The 12,587-nt window shown below is 44.0% G+C and overlaps 1 protein-coding gene across 2 annotated transcripts; it reads left to right on the top strand.

The window, feature by feature from the left end:
• The first annotated feature begins 3,931 nt into the window (after positions 1-3,931).
• On the top strand, positions 3,932-8,481 carry LOC119253107 (E3 ubiquitin-protein ligase TRIM38-like). Of its 2 annotated transcripts, XM_037520760.2 has the most exons (5): positions 3,932-4,270; positions 5,209-5,304; positions 7,077-7,304; positions 8,259-8,281; positions 8,377-8,467. In XM_037520760.2, exons 1-5 carry the CDS (start codon positions 3,938-3,940, stop codon positions 8,435-8,437), a joined length of 741 nt encoding a protein of 246 aa, XP_037376657.2. In that variant the 5' UTR covers positions 3,932-3,937; the 3' UTR covers positions 8,438-8,467. The 2 variants fall into 2 exon arrangements, with proteins under 2 accessions (XP_037376657.2, XP_054554168.1); XM_054698193.1 differs by lacking the exon at positions 8,259-8,281 and having other exon boundaries at positions 8,377-8,481.
• Positions 8,482-12,587: the final 4,106 nt, after the last annotated feature.

Genomic DNA, 12,587 nt, shown 5'->3' with positions numbered 1-12,587 from the left:
TTAATGGAAACAGCTGTCTTAGAAACCAGTGGCTTTCAGGGATTCTGGTAATTTCTAGTACTGCTCAGAGGTTACCGTGCTTACCACCCACAAAATGCATATACATAAACACAGCCACTACACACACCACAGACAATTCATCATACAAACTAAACCCCAGGTATCAGCACACGGCAATACCCCATCCCCCCGAATATACATAACACACACACACGGATATTTACTGCACACTGTACATACCACGTGAAGTATCTGACACATACACACAAGCCTGTGTCACATGCAACACTTACTATGACCACCACACCGGTCACATGGCCCCCCGCCACCACCTGTGTCCCCCATTCAACCCATGACCACCACACCCCTTGCATGTCTGCTCCATTGGCCAGTGTGCGCCCATACTTCCTTGGGACTGCGTCGAGAGCATGTCAGAATATCATTTTCTGGTTTCACAGATCACACTGGGCTGTAACTTCTAGACACTTGGGATTCGTCAGTTGATGATACTGACACAAATCTCTACCCTTTGGAGCTGAATTCCCATGAAGGAAGCAGGAAATAAGCAGGTAAGTAAATGTTCAGTGAACAATGCCTGAAGCAAAACAGTCCCTGAACAAAATAAAGGCCCTAAGCAAGTTTCAACTGAGGGAGAAGTGCACCTTCCTACAGGAGGCCACGGTAATCCTGGTTGAGGGGAGACAGCTGAAGGACTTGAGGAAAGTTCCTTAAGGATTTCTGTGCATGACAGTTTCTCACAGAGGGAACACTCAGGTCATAACCATTTTAGGGACTCCAGGGAAACACTCCCCAGACTGGGCACCTGACTTCCTGCACCCAGCCTCGTAGGGAGAAACCACCCCACTGTCTGGAGGAGATGCATCCCCAGGGGGCCTCCCACTGATCTCTTCTGAGCTGTCTCAGCATATCACACACATCGCATGAAGCACTGGGCTCTCCCCACTTTGGGGACGTGTCTCTGGAGGCTTCTTCTGTGTCCCCACCCCTCTCAGCCCTGAGTGCTGCATGATCCACTCATTCACACAGCAGGTGCCAGGGAGGCAGTGGTCACAGGACAGTCCCTGTCATGAGCTTGTGCTCTTGTCTGCTGCTGCTGTGTGGGGTGGTTGATCCTCCGTGGGGTCCCTCATCTCCTTTCTTGGTCCATTGATAAGACAACTCAGGATAAGCTGTGCCTGGTGCAGAGTCTCATCCAGGACAGTGACAGTGCAAGGAGGTACAAGAGAAGTCACCATCAGATCAGGAACCCCTTCTGTCTATGAGCTGGATGCCTCAGAGGGGTTTCCTGTCCCTGTGTGGTGTCTCCTCCCAAGACTGTGCCAGGACATGATGAGTCCATGAGTGGAAATGGGCAGAGGCTCTGGGCACAAGAATGGGGGTGCAGAACTGGAAGAAACTCCTCTTGGGTGGAAAGAGAGGAACCTGGGTCACAACTGGGCCTCGGGCCTGAGCTGCTAGATGGCAGGCCTGTGACTGGGCTGCACCCCGGCTCCTCTGCAGGTCAGCTGCCCAACAGACCCCACATGGCTCTCAGCCCCAAGCCAAGCACTGGGGCCCAGGGAGCAGCCAGCCAGCTCTAGAATTCCAGTTCGCTTCTCCTGACTGCCTCCCCCTTCTCCCGACCAGCCCCTCAGACTGCAGAAGTTAGTTCTTAAGCAAAAATATTATGTTTTTATCATAAATGCCTTTTACACCTGAGGATATAAATATGGCAGAGCCTTGTTTTGTGAAGATAACCTGTTTTTTTCCATTAACTGTAACTCAATATAGTGTTCTTTATTGAACTAGAGGTGGTGATGCGGCTCCCAGGTGGTGCAGACCACTCACTGCAGGGGCCTCCTATGCTCTCCTGGGTGGTGACTTTGGCTGTTCTTATGCATCAGAGTCCTGCCGAGCAAAACTGAGGAGAAAAGTGAGACGCAGCAAGAGAAGACAAGAGTGGGAGGATGATGTGGGGAAGTGTTGCAGTGCCCATGAGCCCTGCTGCTGTCACCCCCTTTTCCCACCACACCCTCCAGAGCAGTTTGCAACAATAGGCACTGGAAATTGCAAGGATAATATGGTTGAGGAGAGTCTTGGATTCCCAAGAAGGCTGGCGGCAAAAGTAGAGAGCGCTCAGGTCAGAGTCTGTGAACTGACCTCTGCAGGATTGCTGATAGCAGAGACTGTGGGGGTGACAGAAGCATCCTGGGCGACCATCTACCCCTTCTGCTGTTGCTGTAAATGAAGGGGCCCTCTCCTGTGTCCCCCTCCTGTTCAGGACATGTGGAAGAGTCACAATCCTCCCCATGTCCAGGAGTCTGCCTCCCTCCCATGTTAGTTTCGTTTCTGATTTAGATCAGAGCTCACTTCTTTTTTGCAGCTGCAGGGAGTGGCAGCTGGAGGGACCCCACCCTGAGTGTGTGGCTGTGCTGAGTGGCACAGGTGGTAAATGACGCCAGGCCAAGGTTTGTCAGGGAAGAGCTAATGTGTCTGTGTGTGCATATGTGTGTGTGGTGGGGGTAGCTTGGGAAAAGCACTTTGGTTAGGACTTCGCTCTCTAGCCCTCTCTCCCATTTTCTTTCTCTTTCTGTTTCTCTTTCTCTTTCACGCCCCATCTCAGAAGATCATGCATGAGAGGTAAGTGAAGGCCCAGGACCTGTACCCTAGGTGTAAGGAGTGGGGAGGCCTTTCTTTCCAGGAGCACAGAGCCCTTAGGAGAAGAGAATCTAATATATTTTAAGGGAAATAATTTGTGAAGTAAAAGAATTCTCCAATTCCCTATGACTAGAGAGCTTTGTCCTTATTTTTGGAGGGAAATAATCTAATCAACTTTAGTTGAGTCCCAATTCTTAATTCAGAGAATTGTCACTTCAAAGGAAAGTTCTCTAAGTTCTTCCCAATGACACTCTCTGGCAACAGCCACCAGGAATGGGAAAGGGAGAATAGGACTAGGTTCCAGAAGCAATCTCGTGGGAAGGACTGACTCTTGCTCCTGGTCACTCCCCTCCTGTCTCTGGGTGTCAGATCCTCACTGTGATGCTAGGGGGTGAACACCCAGGCCCAGGGGGCCAGGCCTTACCCAATGCTTCCTGGGTTCTATTCTACACACTCCCTCGATCCAGTCACCCTAAATCTGCTGGGAGGCAGTCATGGCCTGAGGAGGAGACAGTGCTCACAGGGGGTCTCCAGAGACCCTGCTCCAGGACCCACTCCTTCTCTTCCAACTCTTTCCCAATACCTGCTTCTTCCTGTTTTGTTGCTGATTTTGACTGTGACCCTGGTAGGGTCTTCACAGAGCCTGTTTCCTGGTTTTGTTGCTTGGGGGTGAAGTTAGGTTAAGGAGAATTGGGGGCATGGGGTAAATAGTGTTAAATGTGATTGGGAGTTTTTCACAGTCCCCCCAGTTCCCAAGTATTACTGCCACGTACAAAGAAGTTATACAGGTACGAAGAATTCTTAATGTTTACTGGTTGGGAAAGTGTTTCACTCTCCTTCACAGAGTTTTCTATATCTTATTGCAACTTTGGCTAAGCCTATGTTGCTAAGCCTCTCAGCAGCAGGTCCAAGAAGGTCTTCTATAAAGATGGGATGTTCTCTGTCTCTGGGGTGTCAGGTAGCCACATTTGCAGGTAGATAGTAAGCCGCTGAAACACAGTTAGTGGATAGGAAACTGAATTTTTAAATTTCATTGTATGTTTTAGTGACCATAAACAGGAACCAAACTCCAATCCATTTCCTTTCTAGACACAGGATTTCAAGATTAGTAGAGGCACAAAAATCCAGGTTATGTGTATTTCCATCACTATGGAAAGTTCTGTCTTCCTCTAACCACAATATTGGATTTTTTCAGAAAGCCATGGCCTCAGCCCTCATTACCAAGAAGATGAGGGAGGAAGCCACGTGCTCCATCTGCCTCCTGCTGATGACGGAGCCCATGAGCATCGACTGTGGGCACAGCTTCTGCCGCGAGTGCATAACAGATTTACTTGTTAATCAACGACAAGGGACATCATCCCCAAAGAGGTCCCACTGTCCCCTGTGTCGGGCACCCTTTAAGAAGGACAATCTCCGGCCCATAAAGCAACTGGAAAACCTCATTGAGTGCCTCAAGGAGCTGGAGCGTGAGAGGCTGTGTGAGGAACACGGGGAGCAGCTCCACCTGTTCTGTGAGGACGACGGGCAGCTCATCTGCTGGCGCTGTGAGCGCTCCCCCCAGCACAGAGGACACACCACAGAACTTGTGGAGGAGGCAGCCCTAGGCTACAGGGTGAGTACTGGATGAGAGGCCTGCAGCAGTACCTGTTCTCTTGTTGAACTCTCAGAGTTAAGATTATTTTTGCCTGAAATCCTATTTTATGATCTTAAAACACTCATCATGGTTTTTTTGGATTTTTTTTTTGTTTGTTTTTGTTTTTTTTTGGTATGTGATGGGTCTCCACTGAATAAATTTCTGTGCTCCTGATGTTCAGCAGGTGGTCAGTGTCTCATCCCATCCTTATTCTCTCTTGCTGTGATGATCCCTGCTGTAGCCTTCAGTGTGCTCAATCCACACTGGCCTGTTTTATCTTCACTTGTGTGTATAATTTGAAAAACCACAATGTGCAGGGCCATGTGAATCTGATAACAGGGACAGAGACACACCACCTTCTAGGTATCCTGCAGTCAACAGGGTAAGGAAATCAGCAAAACAAGAATGCTGGAGGCCCTTGACTTCGGAGGTTAGTATTCCCCCGCCCATGGGGAGTGATTTATGGGGGAGCTTCTAGAAGAGAGTCTGCAAGGACGCGCATCTCATCATATACAGAAATTTAGAGAAAGTCGTCTTGTGTATATTATTATCTTGTGCACATGCAGCTCTTCCCTGGCAGTATTGTGGTTTTGGGTCAGCTGTCTCTGGTCAGCAGATGAGCTTGGATCACAGCTCAGCGGCCCACCAGTGATGGCCCCTGGTGCATGTCATTCAATCCCTTCCTAAGCCTCAGATTCTACAGCACAGTAATGATGGTAAAAATCCTCCCAACTTCTCAGGGTTATAAGGGGATCAAATATGTTACTGTGCAGACTTTCCTCAGGGCGCTTCTCTGAAATCGTGAGAGTCAGTAACATTTAAAGTCTTCCTTATTATTAATAGCCCTGGAGGATGGGGATCCATTGAGTTTCCTTGAGAAAGCTTGACAAATTAATGTCCCACCTTATTTTTATCAGGAAATTTTCCAGAAAGCTCTGACTGAACTGAGGGAAGAGGAAAACCAATATCAGAGCCTGAAGTTGACCACAAAAGAGCAAATAAGGCAATGGAGGGTAAGAAATTGAGTTCATTAATTTCAAGCTATTTTGCATCCAATATCATTGAGAAAGTGATGGTTGGGCAACGTACTTCATGTTTTATTCTCACTAGACCAGGCAAAATAGCTAAAATCTAAGAACAAACATCCTTTATTTTATGGCCCTAGTATCTGTGAGAAGTTATCTACCTCTTTTTACCCTCACAACCATGATTGTCTAGAATGTTCAAAATCTCAATCTGTAAAAGCAGAGTTTTGAACTTTCTTACATGTAACCATCCTAGACCAGGTTTCAAGTTGTAAAGATCTCAGTATTTAAATAATTCAAATTCTAAATCACTTCCTGTTTTGAAGGTTTAACCATATCACCTTGGCACACTTATCACAGTGCAGGGTATAACGTTCCGCTTTCTAGGTTCAGAAGTCATCCTTTGTGAGCACTGAGAACAGGGTCACTCTGGGTGAGATTATGTTACTCAGCTCATGAGGCTGGTGGTGAGGATGGAGCTGCAGCAGGTACATACACAGACCACTGCAGACTGTGGGTCTCTAAGACTGTTTCTATAGTTTACACAGGGTCAGAGCCCACACCCCTATAAACTCACTGATGGAATCCATCGCTTTACAGTTAATTGTACTATTTAGTTATTCTGCCTGTTTTTGGAGTCTCTTCCAGCCTTTGTCCTGATCCTTTGTATGTATTTCCGGGATCTTGGGTAGTGAAGGGGGAATTTCCATTGTTACAAACATATAGGGAAACCACATCAATGCCTGAGTCCAGCTGTCCTTGCCTCCTACTCAAAAGTTCTGCTTTATCCTAATTAATGATCCATGACTACAATGTCACAGTCATATGATGCTGTATGAACTGAGAAATCAGCAGTGGAAATTGCAATTCTGTATCTTCCAAATGAAAAGTGAGTCCCACAAGAAAGTTTATTTGGTTCTGTCATCTTAGAAAAAACAGTACGGGACACAGGCTTAGTTGATTAATATTTCTGGTAACTCTGATCAAATTCTGCCCCTTTCCTGATAATCATAGACTCCCCCACTTGCTGTTAATGTCTAGTCTTGGTGACGTTCATCACAAACTGTTGCTTCACAAAGTTCCATCAGAGACAGATATACCTTCTTACATCCAAATACATAAACTGGGATTATTAGTGTTTGACCTTGGCCCTACTTCCATAATTCATCAGCTGAAGAAGAAGGAAATAACTCAGTTAACTATAGAGAACTGTGACAGCCTCTCCCATATCTGAGTTCTGCGTCCTGCACCTCATTCTGTAGCAGGGACATGCATGTTCCTCCACCTCAGATGACTCATGGCAAAAAGTATCACAGTATCTCAAAAACTTTTCTTTTTATAAATGTCTGTGATCTTTAAAATAAACATATGAAATTTACCATTTTCAGCATCCTCTGTGTTCACATTATTGGCCATCATGTTGATATTGGGGTGTCCACAACTCTACTCTCCATCTGCAGAACTTATTCATCCTTCCAACTTGAATCTCTATCCCCCGATCTTGTCCCCAGCCATCTACTTTCTTTTTAAATTTGACTATGTACCTATAGAAAAACAATCATGAAACTGTTGTCGTTTTGTTCTGACTTATGTTACTTGCCATAATCTCTTCAAGGCTCATCCACGATGTATCAGCTTCCACATATTTCTAAGGCAGACCAGTATCCCATTGTGCTTATGCACCTCATTTTGTATCTCATTTCATCTCCAAATGAGTTTTGGTTTGTTTGCACCTTTTGAGCATCCTTTATTGATTCTAGGAGAAGATAGTGCATGCGAGAAGTAAAATCCATTTTGACTTTGAGAATCTCTACAACTTCCTCCGTGTTGAGAAGTGTTATCTGTGGAGACTGGAGAGGGAAAAAGAGCAGACTCTGAAGAGTTTGCAGGACAATGAGGCGAGTCTGGAAAAGCAGATCCAGGAACTCAAGAGCCACATCCAGGAACTAGAGAAGAAATGTCAGGGCCCAGCCCAGGATTTGCTGCAGGTGAGGCTGTGCCCTGCGAGGATGCAGAAAAGATGTCTGTTCCCGAATGTTAAGGGGACCGTGGAAAGAAGCAGGGGAAGATGGCAAGGTCTTCCACTTACACTGGGAGGTGGGGAATCATTGTAGGGAATTTAAAGTAGTGTTTCTTTTGAATATGGCCCCCAGAAATCTATAGGGTGCCTTTATGTGGATCATAAAATATATTCACATTGCATACATAGGCTAGATCCTTGGCCAATACATACCATAGGAGTCTGTGAGCTTCTATCTGTCTCTGTACAGAACCCTGACTGCAGACATTTTCCTAGAAGATTCCTCCGGTTGACTTGTGGGTGATAAAGTGGGTCAGCCACAACATATGAGACACTCTCCCTGATTTGTTTGTAGTTCTTGCTCCAAGACCTCTTATGGGGCTTTGCTCAGGCTGCATGAAGGATCCACCCCCTTCACATACATCCTAGAGCTGTTTCTTCTCATTCCTTACATAGAACTGGAGGTCACGCTGTGAGCATGTAGTGTGACAGCTCTGTCACCAGGTGACACCTGCTGCCACCACCTGAGTGGGTCTCTCAGGGGCTCTGCCTCTGCTCACCGCTGAGGACATTTGTGATAAGCCTCTAACATGGGCTGCTTGGAAGGATTTTAGGTCCCTGAAAGCAAATCTCCAGAGGGACATAGGAAGCTTCTGTCCTTCTTCCCCAAGCAACCTACAGGCTGATGTGATTAGAGGCACGGGTCACAGTAAGGAAGTTACTAGACTCAGTGGGTGAAGTACTAGATGCCATGCTGGTACCCTAGGGGACAGAGGGCATCACTCTACCTGGTAGCTGTCATTGTCTGTGGCTGGCTCGTCTCTTCGCTTCTTTGGGAGAAATGATTAGAGGCTAGTCCTGCATGTCAAGCTCCATAAGATATGCTGCTCCACGATCACATTGTGCCTTTGTTTCTCTTTAGGACATGAGAGACACCTTGGGCCGGTAAGTGCTGTATGAGTATAGGGGTGATGGTGTAGGGGTACATTGAGCTTCATGGAATGTTCACTGAAGATGTCTCTGTCCTCTGCTGATTCCAGGAGTTTGACTGTGAAGCTGAATGTACCAGAGGCTGTGTCTTTGGAGCTTCAGACTGTGTAATATTTCTGAGCTTTACTTGGATTTGAAGAAAATGTTAAAGAGCTACCAAGGTTTGTGAAGTTAACAAGTTCTTAAGTGCTGTGGACAAAAGGCACCTTAAGTTATAACTGAGTTCACTACCTGCCCCTGGACAGGCTCATAGCCACATCGGTTGTTTAGTTATTTTCACAGGGCTGCCGCACTTTCTCTCTTGTTAGGATGCCTCAGTGATTGGACAGGGGCACAGGATGCAGGTGATCTGGGCAAGCTTTTCAAACTCCTTTTCTTCCATTTATTAACTGTGTCATTCCAAACATATGACCTCCTTGATTTTCCCACCTGAAAAGTAAAAATACTAACAATTCTCATTTCACTGTTTTGTCATTAAGATGAAATGCATCAATCTGTATGAAGTATTTAGAACAGTGTCTTGTATGTAATGTTTATTGTTAATGTCTCAGTCATGTCTGAGAAAGTAGGTGAGGATAATGGACTTTAAGGTTAATGGTTTTAAGGCCTTGACCCAGACAACATGGTAAATGTTAGAATAATAACGAAAAACCACATTTTACCCATTGTAATCCTGTCCCTTGATTCTCTTAATCAGTGCCAGCTATATTTCCATCACCTCTTAGCTACAATTACAAAATTCAAATGGCTTGACAACTAAGTATTTTCTATCACTCATTTACCACAAAATGAGACCTAACTGGAAAGATTTGGTGACTGCTTTAGTTATGTACGGCTGCAAATATTTAGTGTTTAAAAAAACAACACATTTTATCTCTCAGTATCATGTGTCAGACATCTGGGGACAGCTAAGATGGGGTCACACGGAGCACCTATGGGCTTATCTGGTGGATCAATGGGGGGTTAATCCTCTTCCAGTCTTCTTCCAGTTGTTGGCAGAATTAATTTCTTTATGGTTATAGCATTTAGGTCCTGACTTCTTACCACCTGTTCTCTGGAAGCACCCCCAGCTTCTGAAAGTCACCACTCATCAATTTACACATAGGCTGCCCAACATGGCCAATTATTTCTTGCAAGCGAGCTCAGGAGAGACAATCTCCAGAGTAAGTCAGCTATTAAAATGGAATCACATAGTGAAATATAATCAAGGGGTCACATCCCATAATTTTTGCCAGTGGTTGGAGGTAATCGATCAGAGGCATCTTAGGTTATGCCCACAGTTAAATGGAAGAAGTGTTATAAGACTGTAAAATGAAGAGGCAGAGGTCATGCACACCACCTTGGATCTGTCCTCTCTCAGTGGCTAATCCTATGTCACACTGATATGAGACTACTGGAGACCTTTACTTATCCTACTTCATGCAAGGTTATGAGGATGCGGCTGACATAGCCCCTGCTGGGGGTGGGTACACCATGTAGTGTGTATTATTGTTATGTATTTAAAACATCAAAAATATTCTGAATTTTAATATTTGCCCCTATACCCAGTTTTTGTAAACAAGGGATTATAGATTTTTATGTAAATGTCAGTTAATGTCACGTTAATGTCAGTGGTAGCCACCAAAAACAGTATCTGAGAATTTGAATTCATAAAGATGCAAGGAAGGAAAAATCAGAACTTTATGAAAGTCATGTCCAGAGTTCAGTAAGCTGATTTGCCTTCTTTTATATTTCATACATGGCATTTCAAGGAGGTTTAAGGCAGTCTGTTTCTGAAATGGGCTTATCTCTTAATTAAATATATCACCTTTTTAAAACCCTCATTATTAAAGCCTTTGGCTATTTTTTACTATAATATAATAACATTAATAACTATAGTAATATATAATACACTGTACTATATATTATATTAATTTTACTATAATGCAAAAATGTTAATAGTTTTAATACTATATAATATATTACTATACATATTATGTATATTATTAATAATATACATAATTACACTATTAGTAATAATAAAACTAAATTTATTGTTTTTTTCTATAAATCATTTTTACAAATAAATTGTAATCAATTAAATAGAATAGAATAGGCATGAAGAAAAATCTCACATTTCCCTCCCCATTTCCAGTTCTACTTCTCAAGGCAGCAAAATCTAGGTCTTTCTATGTTTGTACAAGCATTTAATATAATTTATTGAAGTCTCTTCCTATGTCACCTATGACATTTAAAACTACCACTCCATGAGACTATCCTAATTATATGTAACCTTATCTCTGCTGATGGGGCCTCAGGCTCTCCAGCACTGGGGGTGACAGCAATGCTGCAGTGATGTTCTAGTCAAACAGCCTTGTATCCTGGAGCTTTCATTTCTGTGGCATGTTCCTAAGGCCGAGGTTGCTGGAAGGTGTTATCCTGATGCCTGTTGCCAGGTAGCTTGTTCCAGTGAAGCAACAGGCACTGCCACCTGTAAGGTTCCACTTGCCTAAGTGAGCGCTCTCTTTCTGTGGCTGATTCGCTTGTTTAGGAATTTTGTCTTCTGATGAGAAGACTCCGCATGTGCTCTCCTGTTTTATTCACAGTCCTCCTTTTCGGGGCTTTGATACAGATGAGGAATCTGAGACATAGCAGGTGAAATGAGTGCTGTAAGTCCCCACAGTGGAGGTCTGGGAACTCAGTCCATAGCTCTAGAACTCTTTGTCACTTTGCAGTGTGGTAATCAATGAATGTGATTTTTTTGTTTGTTTGTTTAATTTTTTTTTTTGGTGGGACTCTCGCCGATGGCTGGGGAAAGAACCAGCGCTACAGAGCCTGCAGGCAGCCTCGCAGCCCAGTGCTCAACCGCTGCGCCACCAGAGGAGGCCCGAATGTGATGTTTTTTTAATGGAAGGCTTGAAGTCACTTGTTATTTCCTTGGTTTTTTTAAATTGTTATGCACAAAATACTTCTGTGAACATTTCTGGCCCATGCTTCCTTCTTTTCTTGAATGGATTGCTCAGATGTACCTTGAATGGAATCTGTACTATACAGGGACGCACGTTTTACTTTTACAAGCTCTGCAGATCTTAAAATTGTATGAATGTTTCCAACCCACAGTAGGAACCTCCCATGTGTGACTTGTCTCACTATTGAACACTTTTGACAACCCGATAGATTTAATCTGGTATCTGTTTATGGACTTAATTTTATTTCTCTCTTTTCACTAAAGAGGTTCAGTTTCTTTTTGCTTGCAAGTCCATCGACCCTGTGGGCTTCTGTGATTACCCAGGGTTTACTCTGTTTTGAGAATGTTTCTGTTAAGTTCTTGACTTTATTGATCTGTGAAAGCCTGTTATGTCCCATATCTTCTGATAGGCTTAAAACAGTTGTCACTCACTGTTTCACTATTGACTTTTTTATATGAAGCATTTTTAATTGTTCAATTGTATATATATTATATTATGATGTAGATGTTTTTCTATTCATATTTCTCTATATTTGGCCCTTTACTATTGATTTCTAAGCTATTTGCATTGCACCCCCAGCCCACTGGGGCAGTCTGTCTTTGCCTTATCATCTCCTCTGTGCTTCTGTTGGCTGAAGAAAGTAGAAGTCAGAGAAAATGGAGCCTGGGAGACGTGTACGCAGGGGTCAGCTTTACTGGGAACAGCAGAGTGGAGAGAGGTGTGGAGTGATCTTGAGGGGGAAAAGTGAGCCCCCATGACAGGAAGAGTTTCTGCAACTTGATTTCCCTTACTGCTGGAGTCCAGTAATCAGTGTTTCACCCCAACACAGTGTTTACTTAACTCTGTTGCTACAACTTCTGTTCATTTTAATACTGCTCAGCTGCTCAGTGTCACACTTAAGTTTATCATATATTTTTCTATTTTACTTGACCCTATCAATAGTTACATGTTTTTTATGTGTATTGGTTTCCATTACAGCTAATCCATTAGCTGATACAAGACAGAAAAGCTTATACTTTAAAAAGCATGGGGCAGGTTTCCTGAGGTCTGGGAAAAATTCTGGGCCTTCAGTAATAAGCTATGTCCTTAGCTTTGTTATTTTCCTTTCTTATTCTTTTTTTTTTTTTTTTATTTTTTTTTTTGTATGGAGGCATGCTTTTTATTTATTTATTTGTTTTGTTTGTTTGTTATGTTTATACATGCACTGGGTACAGTCAGAAGCGCGGGAGGGTGAGAGAATTCACCAGAGCCAGAGCAGGGAGCAGAGCAGGCAGAAGGACTGAAGTACACTGCTGAGGGAGCAGCGGGCGGCA

The sequence above is a fragment of the Talpa occidentalis genome, unplaced genomic scaffold (genome assembly GCF_014898055.3).
Source record: "Talpa occidentalis isolate TD23 unplaced genomic scaffold, MPIMG_talOcc4v2.1 talOcc4.2, whole genome shotgun sequence".
NCBI lineage: Eukaryota > Metazoa > Chordata > Mammalia > Eulipotyphla > Talpidae > Talpa > Talpa occidentalis.
The sequence above is the reverse complement of the archived record's forward strand: the minus strand, read 5'-3'. Positions and strand labels throughout refer to the sequence as shown.